The following is a 19,963-nucleotide window of genomic DNA, read 5'->3' as shown; positions in this document are numbered from 1 at the left end:
GGCCGTTCTGAGACTGTTTTTTCGTCACATATTGTACTTCATGACACTGCTAAAATTGGGTCAAAAAAGTTAATTTTTTTGCACCAAAAAATAAAATTTTTACAATTTTTTTTGAAAAATTAGCAAATTTCAAAGTTTCAGTTTCTCTACTTCTGTAATACATAGTAATACCCCCAAAAATTGTGATGGCTTTACATTCCCCATATGTCTACTTCATGTGTGTAGCATTTTGGGAATGATATTTTATTTTTTGGGGATGTTACAAGGCTTAGAAGTTTAGAAGCAAATTTTGAAATTTTTCAGAAATCTTCAAAATCCCACTTTTTATGGACCAGTTCAGGTTTGCAGTCATATTGTGAGGCTTAGATAATAGAAACCTCCCAAAAATGACCCCATTCTAGAAACTACACCCCTCAAGGTATTCAAAACTGTTTTTTCAAACTTTATTAACCCTTTAGGTCTTCCACAAGAGTTAATGGCAGATGGAGAAACAATTTAGAAATTTCTATTTTTGGGAAAATTTTCCAATATAATCAATTTTTTCCAGGAGTAAAACAAGGGTTAACTGCCAAACAAAACTCAAAATGGGTTGCCCTGATTCTGTAGTTTGCAGAAACACCCCATATGTGGTCGTAAACTACTGTTTGGCCAAACGGGAGGACATAGAAGGAGGGGAACGCGATATGGGTTTTGGAAGGCAGATTTTGCAGGACTGGTTTTGTTTATACCATGTCCCATTTGAAGCCCCCTGTTGCACCCCTAGAATAGAAATTTCAAAAAAGTGACTCCATCTAAGAAAGTACACCCCTCAAGGTATTCAAAACTGGGTTTACAAACTTTGTTAACCCTTTAGGTGTTCCACAAGAGTTAATGGCAGATGGAGAAACAATTTAGAAATTTCTATTTTTGGGAAAATTTTCCAATATAATCAATTTTTTCCAGGAGTAAAACAAGGGTTAACTGCCAAACAAAACTCAAAATGGGTTGCCCTGATTCTGTAGTTTGCAGAAACACCCCATATGTGGTCGTAAACTACTGTTTGGCCAAACGGCAGGACATAGAAGGAGGGGAACACCATATGGGTTTTGGAAGGCAGATTTTGCAGGACTGGTTTTGTTTATACCATGTCCCATTTGAAGCCCCCTGTTGCACCCCTAGAATAGAAATTTCAAAAAAGTGACTCCATCTAAGAAAGTACAGGATAAGGTGGTTGTTGTTTTGGGACTATTTTAGGGGTAAATATGATTTTTGGTTGCTCTATATTACTCTTTTTTGAGGCAATGTAACAAAAAAATTAAATTCTAAAAAATTTTCTACATTCGCTATTTAGTTTTGTGGAACACCTAAAGGGTTAACATAGTTTGTAAAGTAACTTTTGAATACCTTGAGGGGTGTAGTTTCTTAGATGGGGTCACTTTTTTGGAGTTTCTAGTCTAGGCTACATCAGGGGGGGCTTCTAATGGGACATGGTGTCAAAAAAAAAAACTGTCCATCAAAATCTGCCTTCCAGAAACCGTATGGAGTTCCCTTCGTTCTATGTCCTGCCGTGCGGCTATATAGCCATTTACGACCACATATGGGGTGTTTCTGCAAACTACAGAATCAGGGCCATAAATATTGAGTTTTGTTTGGCTGTTAACCCTTGCTTTATTACCGGCAAAAGGGATTCAAATTGAAATTTTGCCCAAAAATGGGTGTTTTGGCACCGTTTTTGTTTTATATTTTTAACACCGTTCATTCGAGGCGTTTGGTCAAATGTTATTTTTATAGCGACGACTTTTACGCACGCGACGATGCCCAATATGTATGGCTCTCAGACTTTGGAGACACTAAGCAGGCATCCTAAAAACTGCGGCCCTCCAGATGTTGTAAAACTACAATTCCCACCATGCCCTGCTGATGGCTGTAGGTTGTCTGGGCATGCTGGGAGTTATAGTTTTACAACATCTGGAGGGCCGCAGTTTGAGGATGCCTGCTCTAAAACTAATATTTTTTGGGGGAAAAAAAATTGTTTCTGTGTCTCCAAAGTCTAAGAGCCATAGTGTTTTATGTTCTCTAGTGGACTGTTGGGGATTATAAAAATTTAGTACTCCATGGAAGTGTGATACTCCCTGAAGCAATCGATAACGCAGAGGCCCGGATGATCGGGGCACGTGTCACATTGAGTGGTGGTGTCCTTCCGTATCCCCCTCTTGTGACACACTCTGCATCTTTTTTGGGTTCGTCCCTTCTTTCCAGTATGGGGGACCACACCTGGAAAGTGTTGGCCAGGGACGATCCGGGCGCCTCCAGTTCCCGAGGTACTCCGGCCTGCTCTTTCCCGGTCCGAAAAGATCAGGTCTTTGAGGACTGCCTCATAGAATTGGAGGAATGTCCCTGTGCTGCCAGCGCTTCGGGATAGTACAAAAAAGAGTTGTACATGGCAACCTGCACCATGTAGACCGTAACTTTTTTGTACCATGCCCGGGTTTTGCGCATGGCATTATATGGCGTGAGGACTTGATCAGAGAGATCAACTCCTCCCATATACCGATTGATAGTCGACGATACAATCGGGCTTGAGGACCGTTGCCGCGGTACCTCGCACAGGGACTGGGGTGGTGCTGTTACCGTGGATTGTGGACAGCATAAGGACATCCCTCTTGTCCTTATACCTGACCAGCAACAGGTTTCCACTGGTAAGGGCACGGGTCTCACCCCTGGGGATAGGTACCTGGAGGGGGTGGGCAGGGAGGCCGCGCTGATTTTTCCGCACGGTCCCACAAGCGAACGTGGATCTGGCGGCAAGGGACCTGAACAAGGGAATGCTGGTATAAAAGTTATCCACGTACAAGTGGTAACCCTTATCCAGCAGTGGGTGCATAAGGTCCCACACGAGTTTCCCGCTAACACCCAGAGTGGGGGGACATTCTGGGGGTTGAATACGGGAATCTCGCCCCTCGTACACACAAAATTTGTAAGTGTACCCTGAGGTACTCTCACAAATTTTGTATAGCTTCACGCCATACCTCGCCCGCTTTGTGGGAATGTATTGGCGGAAACTGAGTCTCCCCTTGAACGCAACGAGAGACTCATCAACCGCGACCTCCCTTCCAGGTACGTAGGCCTGCTGAAATGTGGCCCCAAAGTGATCGATGACCGGCCGTATCTTATACAGCCGGTCATAGGCAGGATCACCTCGGGGTGGACATGCTGCATTATCGGAATAATGCAGACATTTCCGGATGGCCTCAAACCGGGGACTGTGTCATGACCATACTGTACAGTGGGGTCTGGTATAGGACGTCCCCACTCCAGTATTGCCTGACACTGGGTTTTTGGACTAGACCCATATGCAGCACGAGGCCCCAAAATGTCCTCATTTCGGCTGCACTGACCGGCGTCCAGCCACCGGGTCTAGCCAAAAATGAGCCTGGGTTTTGAGCGACGAACTGTTGGGCGTACAGATTCGTCTGCTCCACCATCAAATTCACCAGTGGGTTACTGAAAAAAAAACTAAAAAAGTCTATTTCAGTAAACCCCACTGTGGGAATCTGGATTCCAGGATTGCCAGCGAAATCCGGAATCTCAGGCTCAAAGTCCACTGGGGGACACCAGCTAAGTTCATCGGCAGGGGGCTCCGGTGAACTTATTTGGTGGGCCGGGAAACCAGTACGAACCCCAGGGCGGCTCGTACTAGGGTGGGCCACAGGATCCCTAGCATGTGTGGCCCCTGGCTCCGCCTGGCGGCGTCTCCGCCGCCTTGGTGGCTCATCGTCATCCGATGATGATGAGGAGGATGCGGATGACAGAAGGAATGTGGGGTCATCCTCATCCTCACTGGGGCTCTCGGAGTCGGAGGCAATCTGGGCGTATGCCTCCTCGGCCGAGAACACCCGGCGGGCCATGGGTGTGTGTGCGTGTAGGTGTGCGTGTGTGGAAACCTTTATTATATGTGCGTGTGTGTGGGGGCAACGGGTGCTCGCGTACTAAAAAAAGGAAAATAAAGGGGCAAGTGTTAGGAAAAAAAAAAAAAAGTTCAAAGTTGCTGATCAGCGGTACAACGCTGATCAGCGGTGGGGCAGGCGATGCGCTAACAGTGGACGGACGCTAAAGTGCCGACCAGTCAGCGAACGCAGAAAAATAAAAAAAAAGTGGTGGTAAGGGGGCTAGTGGTGAGGGGGGGGGGGGGGGGGGGGGGGGCTGGTGGGGGGATGGGTGGGGGGGGTGGGGGGGGATGGTGGTGGTGGGGGGCTGGTAGGGGGGGGGGGCAAGTGGCAGGGGGGGCTCTGGGGTCTGATAGATGGATCAAAAAAGTTTTGTGTAAAAGTTCTTTTTTTTTTTTTTTTCCTAACTAACTTTTCCCTTCTTTCCCTTCCTAATGGTGCCTCTCCCTCACTGACCCTAACCTACCTGAGTGGCGATGGGTGCAGGAGGGTGATTGATGCCGATTAGGGGGACACAGGAGCTGGTGCTGGACGATGCTGCACGGTCAGGGTGCTGGACAGGAAGAGGAGGGGAGAGAGGAGCGCAGGAAGTTTGAATCTCGCGCCTCTCTCCCCTGCACCAATCAGCACCCTGGACAGCAGTGTTCAGCACCAGGGCCAGCACCGCCTCCTCAAATCCTCGGACTGCGATTGGTGGTGTAAAATTACGCCACCGATCGCAGTCTTTTTCCGGTTCATCGGGTCACAGCACACCCGAATGGACCGGAAACGCAGAAAACCGCAGGTCTGAATGGACCTGCGGTTTTCTGCGATCGTCTATACGGGGGGGTCAAATGACCCCCCCCTGCGTTGTTACGGGATGCCGGCTGAATGATTTCAGCCGGCATCCCGTTCCGATTAACCCCCGCGGCGCCGGAATCGCGAATTGAAGCCATGACGTACCGGTACGTCATGGGTCCTTAAGGATTCGGGAAACATGCCGTACCGATACGTCATGGGTCCCTAAGGGGTTAATGTCGTACGATCTATATTAACATCCTTCCTCTGGAAGGGCAAAAAATCACGCTTAGCCTATGACAAATTAATTAGAGCCCGCCCACAGGGCGGTATGGGCCTTCCTGATGCCCAGTCCTACTATAGAGTGATCCAACTGAAAAGGTGGCTTCAATTATGCATCCCACGACTGAGAATATTAGGTTCAGATATTGAACTATTCACCCTAACTAATCGCCAACTAGCGGGCTTATGGGGCATTGGGACACCCACTCCCCCAATAGAGGGACTAACCAGAGGGATTTATTCAGTGTTCAACCCCCTATCCAAACATACGAGCTTGCTCTCAGATCCTCCAAAGCTATTACCTTCGACATTGAGCCCGTACTTGATTTATCCCAACATCCCCGATCCTCCAGATTTCTGGAACTTATTTAAAGACTTAGATACGGAAGAACTACTGTCTCAGACAAACTCAATTTCAACATTAAATACTTTCTACGCCATCCGCCTGAAACACGCCAATTTCCTAGACTTAAAAATATTCAAAGACACATGTTCCAAACTACAAGATAAATACAAAATAATTGAAGAAAATACTTGGTTCGAAAAACTAGTACAAGGTCAAACATCAACTAAACGCGTAGTTTCCAATATCTATAGGAACCTGTTGAGTTTACAGCAAACTACTAAACCCGCATACATCAATCAATGGGAGAAGGACCTGGGGACATAATTTAATGCAGCAGAGATTAGCCAAATACATCTAAGATCCCACAGATTTTCTAGATGCGTAAAAATACAGGAACATTCCTATAAAACGATGGTCAGATGGTATAACGACCCCAGTAAACTCTATATGATGGGCTTATCAAAAACAAATAAATGTTGGCGGTGCAACAGAGATATAGGCACCCTAGGACACATATTTTGGTTCTGTCCATTAATCACCAGTTTCTGGTCCGCTGTTGAAACAAAAATAAATCAAATATGTAACACCTCCGTCCAGCTTACTCCTACCTCAGTGCTATTATGGTTACCATCCAAGAGCTGGTCTCCTAAACCTTTTGACCTCCCCACCTGGTTTGTTCACGCTGCTAGGTCCCTTATCCCACTGCATTGGCTTGACCCAGATCCTCCTACCATCTCCCAATGGGAAATAAAAGTGAACCAATTATGCCTCATGGAGGAAATTAGCAGTTGGGCAAATAGATCTCACGCCAAATTCTTGCGGTTATGGAAACCATGGTTTAAATACAAAGAATCCTAAGTTGAAGGAGACGCCTTTAGCCTTCTACCACATATGAGCGTATATTCATAATTTACACCCAGATACTCTCTAAAGAGCTACACTGAGATCAGCCTGAGTTACGTTTTTTCTTACACAGAGGGTATTTCCCCCCCACCCCCTCTGTAAGTTCAAGTTGTTTTACCCCCGTCTTGGTCTGCAGGACTGCATACAAGGATAAACGCAATATTCAAGGGGCTGTAAGTCCAGTCAATCTACCAGAGTGATTGCCTGTCTCTCTTACTCAGGTAGTGCCCTTATCCTCACGCTTTGACGAGGGTTTGTTATTCCCTTTCCTATGTATTTACAAATATGTAAAAGTGAATTTGTAATTTTTCATTATCCTTTATGACTGCATATTGTGTATATGTTACTTATTTGCGAGAAAAACAATAAACAGATATTTGATTTAAAAAAAAATCAATATCAACCGATCCCTATTTTATATGGTCAATATTTTTCATCGGTATTCGTAAGCCAAAACCAGGAGCGGAACCTGCAAAGTATAATGGAAAAATCTGTGCCTCTTCTGTGTTTTGGACCCAAGACTGACAAACAATGATGAAAATACTAAAAGTGAGTAAAAAGTGGCCTTAGGGATGAGACTATGAGCAGCGACACATCTCATCACACCCTCCACTAAGGGAAGGACATTTGGCAACAATGTGACTCATGTTTACCATCATCTGCAACACAGAGATTTTTGGTCTTTTCAGTTCTGGTATAATAATATATGGATGTAGACATACGTAGCATATGAAAATTAGTCAGTTTTAGGCTACTTTCACACTAGCGTTCGGGTGTCCGCTTGTGAGCTCCGTTTGAAGGGGCTCACAAGCGGCCCCGAACGCATCCGTCCAGCACTAATGCATTCTGAGTGGACGCGGATCCGCTCAGAATGCATCAGTCTGGCAGCGTTCAGCCTCCGCTCCTGCTCAGCAGGCGGACACCTGAACGCTGCTTGCAGCGTTCGGGTGTCCGCCTGGCCGTGCGGATCCGTCCAGACTTACAATGTAAGTCAATGGGGGCGGATCCGTTTGAAGATGACACACTATGGCTCAATCTTCAAACGGATCCGTCCCCCATTGACTTTCAATGTAAAAGTCTGGACGGATCCGTTCAGGCTACTTTCACACTTAGAAATTTTTTTACAATATAATGCAGACGGATCCGCTCTGAACGCTAGTGTGAAAGTAGCCTAAGTCAACGAGGCCGGTGTTTTAAAGTGCATTTAGACACACCAATAATCATCCAGATTATCAGAAACGACGCTTCCCGATAATCTGGCAGCCTAAATGTGCCACCAATCACCCAATGACCAAGTGAAACACTCATTCATTGGGTTATTCTGTCGCTCACACAGGCACAACCGATCGTGGCTTCTGAGCAGCAGATTGTGCTGTATAAACAGCGATCTGCTGCTCAGAAGCCGTGATTCTGTAGCAGGATGAAGGATCGCAATCCCCCGACCTCATACAATGAAGGAGATCACTGCATGTAAATGCGCAGTTTCCTTCAAAGAAAGAGCAGCCGACTGTTGGGAAGGAAAGCTTCCTCCCCGACAATCGGCCCTTCTAAATGCACCTTTACTCTTCTGAGTCTAAGTTTCTCTACCTCCTGCAACCTGATTGACAGAGCTTGCAGGGGATCTAATGAGACCTGATGATAACATTCCCTGTCTGGGAGAACATCAAATCAAGATGCAAGAGGTGGGGGTTAGACAGGGAAACTCTGACTCTGAGGAGTAAAACGCTGGTCTCCTTGACTTGAACAGGCTCATTTCCATACACCGGGAAGATTAAAAGTGAGCGCGATCATTAATATGCAGAAATTGGTGAAACCTTTCCCACAGAGGAGCACTGGCGTACGGATAGATTAATCATTGTTTTGTGTTGGTCTAACTCAATCACACAGATCCATGTATCCTTATAACTGCTTCAAAATTTGATTACAATTCTTAGGACATACCTCAAAACCAAAGTTGTAAGCTTGAATCATGGCTTCTCGATAATACTGCTGCAAAGTGGAGGATTCTGATTCATCCATCTCTGCTTCAAATTCGGAGCTGTACAGCTGATCCACCCGGTCTATGGCGCTGTTGATCTTACTGCAGAGGTCTAAGGAGTCGCTCTATTGCAGCAAAATAAAAGAGTTGTAGACTGCCAAATTCAACATATTCTGTCATTTTGGGACTTAACAGCCAAGCATCAAAACATACAGGTAATTGGAGAGTTTTGCCTCCTAAGGTTGGCTGCACAAACATGATCGCTGTCAGCCGAGAGCCATCTCCTACCACCAGCCCAGGTGGTTATATGGAATGCGATACTGGAAACAAACTGGGAAAATGTAATCCCCTCCTAAGATCAAAAGTTGTTGTGTTTAAAAGGTTTGGTAGTAAGGAGAACCCCCTTTAAGAACTAAATTACGTACACACTGATCTGAAAATGACAATCCAGTTGAAGCCTTTTACCTTGAGTTGATGCAAAGCTTCTGCGATTACTGGATGGCTGGATGTCTGTTCAAGCTTCAGAGACAAGATGTCCTCAACAGAGTGCTGAAAATGTTTTCTATTGCGCAACAAATGGGCAGACTGCATTACCACAAGCAGTAGATTGTCAACCTTATGGGTGAAAAATAAAATCTGATGTTATAGGGCTACGCTGTCAACACTGGAAACAAAGAATAAAGGCAAAAAGGAGTGTGCTTTATGGCAAGCATGAGGGCTTATTCCGACGGCTGTATGAATGAGTCCGGTGCGGTCCCATCCATTTCAATAGGGCCGCAAAAGATGACAGCACATCTGTGGTTCAGCTCAGTGAAAAAGATAGAACATGTTTTTTTCTTATCCGCAATCACTGACAAGAATAGGCATTTTCTATTAAGGTTGCTGAACGCATGCGGCCAGTATCAGTGTTTTGCGGATCAGCAAAGCATTACGGCCGTAAGAATGGGCCCTAAAGGATAGTGCTGCGTTATTTGATGCAGGTATACCTGTATACTTCTCAGCGTATCAACGGTTTCTACAGGTGGCACTATTTTCACAGTCTGCCCTTCCCAGCTACTCCAGACATCCGCCAAATGCTGGTCTACTTCAGTGTGCTTGGTCATCAACAAGAAGGCATCATATGCCACGTCTTCACAGTCCTTAGAACAGTCGACACCAGCTGCAGCATTTAGTAGCTGCAAAATAACAGTTCTTCCTCTAGAAAAATTATCTGGAACAAACACATGCAGATTTTCCAGGGTGGGAACTAGCACCTAAGAAAAGATGGGAGAAATTAAAGCATTTTTAGTCTCCTGCATAAAGTCCACAATCTAGTGCAAACGCCGCCGCCCCGTCAGTCGCAGTCTAGTGCAAACGCCGCCGCCAGTCAGTCGCAGTCTAGTGCAAACGCCGCCGCCAGTCAGTCGCAGTCTAGTGCAAACGCCGCCGCCCCGTCAGTCGCAGTCTAGTGCAAACGCCGCCGCCCCGTCAGTCGCAGTCTAGTGCAAACGCCGCCGCCAGTCAGTCGCAGTCTAGTACAAACGCCGCCCGCCAGTCAGTCGCAGTCTAGTGCAAACGCCGCCGCCAGTCAGTCGCAGTCTAGTGCAAACGCCGCCGCCAGTCAGTCGCAGTCTAGTGCAAACGCCGCCGCCAGTCAGTCGCAGTCTAGTGCAAACGCCGCCGCCAGTCAGTCGCAGTCTAGTGCAAACGCCGCCGCCAGTCAGTCGCAGTCTAGTGCAAACGCGCGCCGCCAGTCAGTCGCAGTCTAGTGCAAACCGCCGCCGCCAGTCAGTCGCAGTCTAGTGCAAACGCCGCCGCCAGTCAGTCGCAGTCTAGTGCAAACGCCGCCGCCAGTCAGTCGCAGTCTAGTGCAAACGCCGCCGCCAGTCAGTCGCAGTCTAGTGCAAACGCCTGCCGCCAGTCAGCTCGCAGTCTAGTGCAAACCCCCAGTCATCGCGTCGTAGTGCAAACGCTGCTGCAAAAAAATCTAGAAGACACTAGAAAAATTTAGTGAATTAAGATAAATGTACTAGTCCTGCCCCATCCCACCCACTTTTCTCCCCACTTTAGAGAAGTGGAGAGGAGGAAAGTTGCAAGTTATACAGCAAAACTTTTAGCGCCACAATAGTGCCATGAATAGCATGATAAATTGCCCCCTAAATTTCTATAAGCAAATAAAAAACCATTTCATACCTAGCATCACCCATGTCAGAACTACTCTAATTTAGGACAAAAGTAAAGGTCTCTTGAAGCATGCCATAAAAAATACCAGGTCATATACATGGAAGTGTAAACTTAAATCACCCATGCTGTAATTTCCCAATTAATATGGACCTTCCTTTATTTCCGCTCCAACCCCATAACTCTTAATCAGTGTTATATTGTGGTAAACAGGGAGAACGGAAGTTGCCATTTATTAATAAATATATTACAATGGAATTATTTTTCTCTGCGCTTTTCAACATAAATTACATTTCTGAATTAACTGGGACAATTATACATGTTCAAGTGATACTTTATAGGAAAGTAACACAATCATGTACTAGCTAAACATATTGCCGCTTACCTTTGAATAATTCTTGTTTTTTAGGTAAGCTAACAGGTCTTGCACAGATGCAGAAAATGTAAACTCTGCAGCAATCTCCAAATCCTGGGGTAAAAAAAAAAAAAATCATTATCAATACACCTTTTACGTTACAGAGGCTACAGTATTGGGGCAATAGTATGGTCACCCTTTGAAGTGTCCAGCCTAGCAACAGATAAAGCTTAAAGGGATTGTCCAAGTTCTATTTATTGATTACCTATCCTCAGGATAGGTTATCAATATCAGATTGGCTGGGACCCAGCACCCCTGCTGATCAGCTGTTTGAAGAGAAGGCGTGCGCCATGCTAGCGCTGCCTCCTCTTCAAACAGCTGATCGGTGGGGGTGCCGGGTCCCAGCCGATCCGATATTGATTACCTATCCTGAGGATAGGTAATCAATAAATATAACTTGGACAACCCCTTTAATCTTAACGCATGTATTCCTGCCATTTCGTCATTGTGAACCTTAGCAGTACTGCTGTCATTTAAAAGATTATTAAAACTTATTTTAGCAAACCTCCACAAATAAATTATTCGACTGCAATAGCATACATTTCCTAACTACTTATTGTGCCCTTGTCAAAATAGCTATATTTACCCTTGGCCCGACCATATAAATACACAGGGCTCCAGCTAATATTCTATATACATGGCAGCCCACAAGGGCTGATATCATATCCTTAGCCTTTCTTGATCTATTATCAGATCACTAACTAATAAATGGGATTTTTATCAACATAGGGGACCTCTGACAGCGGAATACAGGTTGCCACTTAGAGCACCCAGTGCAATGCCTAGCATGCAGCAGACACAGATGGAAAGAGGCTGTAGTTGCTTTTGAGCTAAGGGGAATTTTGCTTCCCTGCTTTAAAGGGTTTCCCTGGGATTGTGATAGTGATGATCTTTCCTTAGGAGAGGCCATCAATATCAGATCAGTAGGGTCCAACACTCAGTATCAACACCCTTCAGCTGTTTGAAGTGGTCTTAAGCTAGAGCTGTCATGGCTAACATCCGGCAATCCAAGATTGCTTGGCTGTTTTCAGAATTCCACAGAAATGAATGGAGCATGCTGGGACTTGTAGTTTCCACAGCTGGAGTGCCGGAGGTTAGCCATCACTGGTCTAGGGCTACACCTGTCGTGGCCAGGATCGGTGATTAGATGTGATCCAATAGAAATGAAGGGGATCGCTGCAGCAGTCGCAAGAAATCCAACACGACTGCAGCTCCATCACTATTTTCACATACACAGAAGCACCATAGTGCTCTAAGGAATAGCAGGGGTCCCAGCAGTCAGACCACCACCGATCATAAACTGAGGACATATCATACCAAGATGCCATCACTTTAGCATATGGAAAAAACCTTTTAATAGATTGCAATAACTTGAGAGAGTATCTCTCAGAGATCTTAAAAAGGATGGACATTTCTACTAGATAAAGCTACAGTACCTTTCTTATTATTTTAGCAAATCCGAGAGCTTTCGATGCTCTTTCTCTGGCTTCATGAAAGAGTTCTTTCAGGGCACGGCTGGTTTCTATAACTGATCTCCTGTGGAAGACACAAAGAAAGTTACGAGATTATCAATATCTATCCTAAAGTATGCATTAGGAGCTGCATCATTTAGTGGGCACATCAGTCTCAAAATCAACAGCACAACCCCAGAGATCAGCTTTATTCACAAGCTCAGCAAACATCTGTAGTGCCCATGCCCAATGACTGCAGAACTACTCCCATTCAAGTGAATAAATAGAGGACATAGATTCATAGTACATAGCATATACACAACAGTGAAATTGCAACACCAAGGTAGGCAGACAATGTCATAGAGCAGCAGGAAATGCTAGCAGAATGCTTGGGTGTATAGGGAGAGGCATTACCAGTAGAAAGAGGGAGGTGCTCATGCCGCTCTACAGAGCACTAGTGAGACCTCATTTGGAGTATTGTGCTCAGTACTGGAGACCATATCTCCAGAAGGATATTGATACTTGGAGAGAGTTCAGAGCTACTAAACTGGTCCATGGATTGCAGGATAAAACTTACCAGGAAAGATTAAAGGACCTTAATATGTATAGCTTGGAAGAAAGACGAGACAGAGGGGATATGATAGAAACTTTTAAATACATAAAGGGAATCAACAAGGTAAAAGAGGAGAGCATATTTAAAAGAAAAACTGCTACAAGAGGACATCGTTTTAAATTAGAGGGGCAAAGGTTTAAAAGTAAGGCTACTTTCACACTTGCGTTCGGGGCTCCGCTTGTGAGTTCCGTTTAAAGGCTCTCACAAGCGGCCCCGAACGGATCTGTCCAGCCCTAATGCATTCTGAGTGGATGCGGATCCGCTCAGAATACATCAGTCTGGCACCATTTGTCCTCTGCTCCGCTCAGCAGGCGGACACCTGAATGCTGCTTGCAGCGTTCGGGTGTCCGCCTGGCCGTGCGGAGGCAAACAAATCCGTCTAGACTTACAATGTAAGTCAATGGGAACGGATCCGTTTGAATTTGACACTATATGGCTCAATTTTCAAACGGATCCGTCCCCCATTGACTTTCAATGTAAAGTCTGAACGGATCCGTCTGAAGCTACTTTCACACTTAGAATTTTTTCTACAATATAATGCAGACTGATCCGTTCTGAACGGATCCCATCGTCTGCATTATATGAGCGGATCCGTCTGGGCGGATCCGCTCTGAACGCAAGTGTGAAAGTAGCCTAATACTTTACTGAGAGAGTAATGGATGCATGGAATAGCCTTCCTGCAGAAGTGGCAGCTGCAAATACAGTGAGGGAGTTTAAGCATGCATGGGATAGGCATAAGGCTATCCTTCATATAAGATAGGGCCAGGGGCTGCACAGAGACAAAATTAGTTAAGCCCAAAGTCTTCTTCTTTGAACTTTTGCCTCTGCACAGAGCATACATTTTAATGCAGTGTGGAGACATACAGCATTAACCACTTCAGCCCCGCTAGGTGAAACCCCCTTTATGACCAGGCCACTTTTTACACTTCGGCACTACACTCCTTTCACCGTTTATCGCTCGGTCATGCAACTTACCACCCAAATGAATTTTACCTCCTTTTCTTCTCACTAATAGAGCTTTCATTTGGTGGTATTTTATTGCTGCTGACATTTTTACTTTTTTTGTTATTAATCAAAATGTAACGATTTTTTTGCAAAAAAATGACATTTTTCACTTTCAGCTGTGAAATTTTGCAAAAAAAACGACATCCATATATAAATTTTTCGCTAAATTTATAGTTCTACATGTCTTTGATAAAAAAAAAAATGTTTGGGCAAAAAAAAAATATGGTTTGGGTAAAAGTTATAGCATTTACAAACTATGGTACAAAAATGTGAATTTCCGCTTTTTGAAACGGCTCTGATTTTCTGAGCACCTGTCATGATTCCTGAGGTTCTACAATGCCCAGACAGTAGAAAACCCCCACAAATGACCCCATTTCGGAAAGTAGACACCCTAAGGTATTCGCTGATGGGCATAGTGAGTTCATAGAACTTTTTATTTTTTGTCACAAGTTAGCGGAAAATGATGATGATTTTTATTTTTTATTTTTTCTTACAAAGTCTCATATTGCACTAACTTGCGACAAAAAATAAAAAATTCTAGGAACTCACCATGCCCCTCACAGAATACCTTGGGGTGTAGGGCTGCAGTAAACGAATATTTTTGTAATCGAGTATTCTATCGATTATATTTCTCGATTCATCGAGTAATCTAATAAGAAAAAGCTACTTAAAATAACGTACGTAATTAGGTATGTATAAAGTTATTGGTTTGAAGGGGTTAATAACTTTATACATGCCTAATGCCAAGGTGCTTCCATTAACCCCTCCAAACCAATAACTTTATACATGCCCATTGGGTTTGGAGGGGTTAATGGAAGCACCTTGGCATTAGGCATGTATAAAGTTATTGGTCTGAAGAGGTTAATGAAAGCACCTTGGAGGTGCCTTCATTAACCCCTCTCTAAACCAATAACTTTATACATGCCAAGGTGGTGCTTGCAGCCTCCATTAACCACTCTCCATCTGCCTCCCCCCAGCCTCTGATCTGCTTGCCCCCAGCCTCTGATCTGCCTCCCCCCCTCCCCCCAGCCTCTGATCTGCCTCCCCCCAGCCTCTGATCTGCCCCCCCTCCCCCCAGCCTCTGATCTGCCTCCCCCCAGCCTCTGATCTGCCTCCCCCCAGCCTCTGATCTGCCTCCCCCCCTCCCCCCAGCCTCTGATCTGCCTCCCCCCCCTCCCCCCAGCCTCTGATCTGCCTCCCCCCCCTCCCCCCAGCCTCTGATCTGCCTCCCCCCCCTCCCCCAGCCTCTGATCTGCCTCCCCCCCTCCCCCCAGCCTCTGATCTGCCTCCCCCCCTCCCCCCAGCCTCTGATCTGCCTCTCCCCCAGCCTCTGATCTGCCTCCCCCCCCTCCCCCCAGCCTCTGATCTGCCTCCCCCCCCTCCCCCCAGCCTCTGATCTGCCTCCCCCCCTCCCCCCAGCCTCTGATCTGCCTCCCCCCCCCTCCCCCCAGCCTCTGATCTGCCTCCCCCCCCCCCTCCCCCCAGCCTCTGATCTGCCTCCCCCCCCTCCCCCCAGCCTCTGATCTGCCTCCCCCCCCTCCCCCCAGCCTCTGATCTGCCTCCCCCCCCTCCCCCCAGCCTCTGATCTGCCTCCCCCCCCTCCCCCCAGCCTCTGATCTGCCTCCCCCCCTCCCCCCAGCCTCTGATCTGCCTCCCCCCCCTCCCCCCAGCCTCTGATCTGCCTCTCCCCCAGCCTCTGATATGCCCCCTCTGGTAACGCAACCCCCCCTCCCCAGTATTAATCATTGGTGGCAGTGGCCACAGGGTCCCCCTTTCCCTCCCCCCCCATCATTGGTGGCAGTGTCAGTTCCGATCGGAGCCCCAGCAGTGTAATGCTGGGGCTCCGATCGGTTACCATGGCAGCCAGGAGTCACGCTACTGAAGCCCTGGCTGCCATGGTATGTTAGTAGTGAGCAGAGAGCAGCGCATTATACTCACGTGCGCTGTGGCCGCCGGTCGCTCCTTCTGTCTGTGCGGCGGATTGCTAATGCTTACAGCATTAGCAATGCGCCGCACAGACCTATGAGAAGGAGCGACCGCCGGCCACAGCGCACGTGAGTATAATGCGCTGCTCTCTGCTCACTACTAACATACCATGGCAGCCAGGACTTAAGCAGCGTCCTGGCTCCCATGGTAACCGATCGGAGCCCCAGCATTACACTGCTGGGGCTCCGATCGGAACTGACACTGCCACCAATGATGGGGGGGGAGGAGGGGGACCCTGTGGGATATGGCCGGCACATTCATTGGTGGTGCAGTGGCCACAGTCCCTCCCCTCCCCTCCTCTCCTCCTCCCCTCCTCCTTGGTCTTCAGCGGCAGCCGCGCACAGTGGGGAGGGAGAGACTCCCTCCTCCTCCTCCCTCAGCTGTGCCGGCCGCTCAGTCCTGCCTCTCTGGCTCCGGAGGACACGGAAGCGGTGAGTGAGACGCTTATTTCACTCCCGCTCCGTGATCACGTGATCTGAACGATTCATCGATGCAGGGAAACTGCATCGATGAATTTTTTGACTCGATTTAATCGAGTTATTCGAATAATCGTTTCAGCCCTATTGGGGTGTCTTCTTTCCAAAATGGGGTCACTTGTGGCGTAGTTATACTGCCCTGGCAATTTAGGGGCCCAAATGTGTGAGAAGAACTTTGCAATCAAAATCTGTAAGAAATGACCGGTGAAATCCGAAAGGTGCACTTTGGAATATGCGCCCCTTTGCCCACCTTGGCAGCAAAAAAGTGTCACACATGTGGTATCGCCGTACTCAGGAGAAGTTGGGGAATGTGTTTTGGGGTGTCATTTTACATATACCCATGCTGGGTGAGAGAAATATCTTGGCAAAAGACAACTTTTCCCATTTTTTTATACAAAGTTGGCATTTGACCAAGATATTTTTCTCACCCAGCATGGGTATATGTAAAATAACTCCCCAAAACACATTCCCCAACTTCTCCTGAGTACGGCGATACCACGTGTGACACTTTTTTGATGCCAAGGTGGGCAAAGGGGCGCATATTCCAAAGTGCACCTTTCGGATTTCACCGGTCATTTTTTACAGATTTTGATTGCAAAGTACTTCTCACACATATGGGCCCCTAAATTGCCAGGGCAGTATAACTACGCCACAAGTGACCCCATTTTGGAAAGAAGACATCCCAAGGTATTCCGTGAGGGGCACTGCGAGTTCCTAGAATTTTTTATTTTTTGTCACAAGTTAGCGGAAAATGATGATGTTTTTTTTTTTTTTTTTTTTCTTACAAAGTCTCATATTCCACTAACTTGCGACAAAAAATAAAAAATTCTAGGAACTCACCATGCCCCTCACAGAATACCTTGGGGTGTCTTCTTTCCAAAATGGGGTCACTTGTGGGGTAGTTATACTGCCCTGGCAATTTAGGGGCCCATATGTGTGAGAAGTACTTTGCAATCAAAATGTGTAAAAAATGGCCTGCAAAATCCGAAAGGTGCACTTTGGAATATGTGCCCCTTTGCCCACCTTGGCATCAAAAAAGTGTCACACATCTGGTATCGCCGTACTCAGGAGAAGTTGGGGAATGTGTTTTGGGGTGCCATTTTACATATACCCATGCTGGGTGAGAGAAATATGTTGGCAAAAGACAACTTTTCCCATTTTTTTATACAAAGTTGGCATTTGACCAAGATATTTATCTCACCCAGTATGGGTATATGTAAAATGACACCCCAAAACACATTCCCCAACTTCTTCTGAGTACGGCGATACCAGATGTGTCACACTTTTTTGCAGCCTAGATGCGCAAAGGTGCCCAAATTCCTTTTAGGAGGGCATTTTTAGACATTTGGATCCCAGACTTCTTCTCACGCTTTAGGGCCCCTAAAAAGCCAGGGCAGTATAAATACCTCACATGTGACCCCACTTTGGAAAGAAGACACCCCAAGGTATCCAATGAGGGGCCTGGCAAGTTCATAGAATTTTTTTTTTTTTCGCATAAGTTAGCGGAAATTGATTTTTTTTTTGTTTTTTCTCACAAAGTCTCACTTTCCGCTAACTTAGGACAAAAATTTCAATCTTTCATGGACTCAATATGCCCCTCAGCAAATACCTTGGGGTGTCTTCTTTCCAAAATGGGGTCAGTTGTGGGGTGTTTGTACTGCCCTGGCATTTGAGGGTCTCCGCAATCATTACATGTATGGCCAGCATTAGGAGTTTCTGCTATTCTCCTTATATTGAGCATATAGGTAATGAGATTTTTTTTTCCGTTCAGCCTCTGGGCTGAAAGAAAAAAATGAACGGCACAGATTTCTTCATTCGCATCGATCAATGTGGATGAAAAAATCTCTGCCAAAAAAAAAAAAAATGGAGGGGAAAAGGGGAAAGGCATCTGCCAGGACATAGGAGCTCCGCCCTACATCCATACCCACTTAGCTCGTATGCCCTGGCAAACCAGATTTCTCCATTCGCATCAATCGATGTGGATGAATAAATCATTGCCGGGATTTTTTTTTTTATATATATATATATATATATATATATATATATATATATATATATATATATATATATATATATATATATATATATATACATATACACACATACATACAAAGTGCTTGCCAAAGCATAGGAACGCCGCCTCCTCCTCAGCTCGTATGCCTCGGCAAACGTATCTGTCACTGCAGAGGAGAAAATCCCGTCTTGCAGCGCCGCATACACCGACTTGCGTGTAATCTGACAGCAGCGCAATGCTTCTGTCAGAATGCACATCGGTGCTGCAGCTAGTAGATCGGTTGGTCCACCTGGAAGGTAAAAAGACAAAAAAAAAAAAAAAAAGAAAAAACCAGGCCACAACGCAATAATTTTATTAACTTTGGAACAGAACATGTAACTTTAACTTTTGGAACTAAACATTAACCTGTTTGCTTACCTGTTTTTTTTTTTTTTTTTTTTTACCTTTATAGAACAAACCTCTCCTTCCCCATGGGTCAATGTGCAAAGCGCAAATCGCCCAAAGATGTGGCGAAGTGCGTTATGCACTTTGTCCCATGTGAAAGGAGACGTTTGCAGCAGCTGTGAGTGAATGGGCCCTAATAGCCCTGTGTGCCTATCCTGGTGAGATGATCCCTATGCTAATAGTGTACCTGTGAGTGGTACTTCCGGAAACACTCTCCAAAGCATAGGGCAGGGTGGTCCGGACAGTCAGGACAGAAATAGCGGGTGTCACGCCTTATTCCACTCCTGCTACAGACACGACATTTTTTTCGGGGTGGCGGTCGGTTTGAGGTACCAGCAACGACACTGGGGAAGTGTCGCTCGTGTAGACGGCTAACTACACTGGTGGATGGGGCCACGGAACCTCCTGGATACAGGAGGTTCGCGATGATCTCTTCCTGAAATTTGAGGAAGGATCCAGTTCTCCCAGCCTTACTGTAGAGAACAAAACTATTGTACAGAGCCAATTGAATTAAATATACAGACACCTTCTTATACCAGCGTCTGGTGCGTCGGGAAACTAAATATGGAGCCAACATCTGGTCATTGAAGTCGACCCCTCCCATGTGGAGGTTATAGTCGTGGACTGAGAGGGGCTTTTCAATGACACGGGTTGCTCGCTCAATTTGGATTGTCGTGTCTGCGTGAATGGAGGAGAGCATGTAAACGTCACGCTTGTCTCTCCATTTCACCGCGAGCAGTTCTTCGTTACACAGTGCGGCCCTCTGCCCCCTTGCAAGACGGGTGGTAACGAGCCGTTGGGGTAAGCCCGCACGACTAGTTCGCGCGGTACCACAGGCGCCAATCCGTTCTAGAAACAAATGCCTAAAGAGGGCCACACTTGTGTAAAAATTGTCCACATAAAGATGGTACCCCTTGCCGAATAAGGGTGACACCAAGTCCCAAACTGTCTTCCCACTGCTCCCCAGGTAGTCAGGGCAACCGACCGGCTCCAGGGTCTGATCTTTTCCCTCATAGACCCGAAATTTGTGGGTATAGCCTGTGGCCCTTTCACAGAGCTTATACAATTTGACCCCATACCGGGCGCGCTTGCTTGGGATGTATTGTTTGAAGCCAAGGCGCCCGGTAAAATGTATTAGGGACTCGTCTATGCAGATGTTTTGCTCTGGGGTATAAATATCTGCAAAT

The 19,963-nt window shown here is 46.3% G+C and overlaps 1 protein-coding gene across 4 annotated transcripts in view; it reads right to left on the bottom strand.

Moving 5' to 3' along the window:
• Positions 1–19,963, bottom strand: part of MAP3K4 (mitogen-activated protein kinase kinase kinase 4) — a 205,622-nt gene that overhangs the window by 73,879 nt on the left and 111,780 nt on the right. For all 4 annotated transcript variants that reach the window (XM_044292179.1, XM_044292181.1, XM_044292180.1 and 1 more), the window contains exons 8-12: positions 12,224–12,323; positions 10,758–10,841; positions 9,199–9,465; positions 8,678–8,827; positions 8,176–8,337 (exon numbers count right to left, since the gene is read on the bottom strand). In XM_044292179.1, the coding sequence (XP_044148114.1) occupies positions 8,176–8,337; positions 8,678–8,827; positions 9,199–9,465; positions 10,758–10,841; positions 12,224–12,323 (763 nt within the window). The remainder of the gene's footprint in view (positions 1–8,175; positions 8,338–8,677; positions 8,828–9,198; positions 9,466–10,757; positions 10,842–12,223; positions 12,324–19,963) is intronic.

This window comes from Bufo gargarizans, chromosome 4 (genome assembly GCF_014858855.1).
Source record: "Bufo gargarizans isolate SCDJY-AF-19 chromosome 4, ASM1485885v1, whole genome shotgun sequence".
Lineage (NCBI taxonomy): Eukaryota > Metazoa > Chordata > Amphibia > Anura > Bufonidae > Bufo > Bufo gargarizans.
The sequence above is the reverse complement of the archived record's forward strand: the minus strand, read 5'-3'. Positions and strand labels throughout refer to the sequence as shown.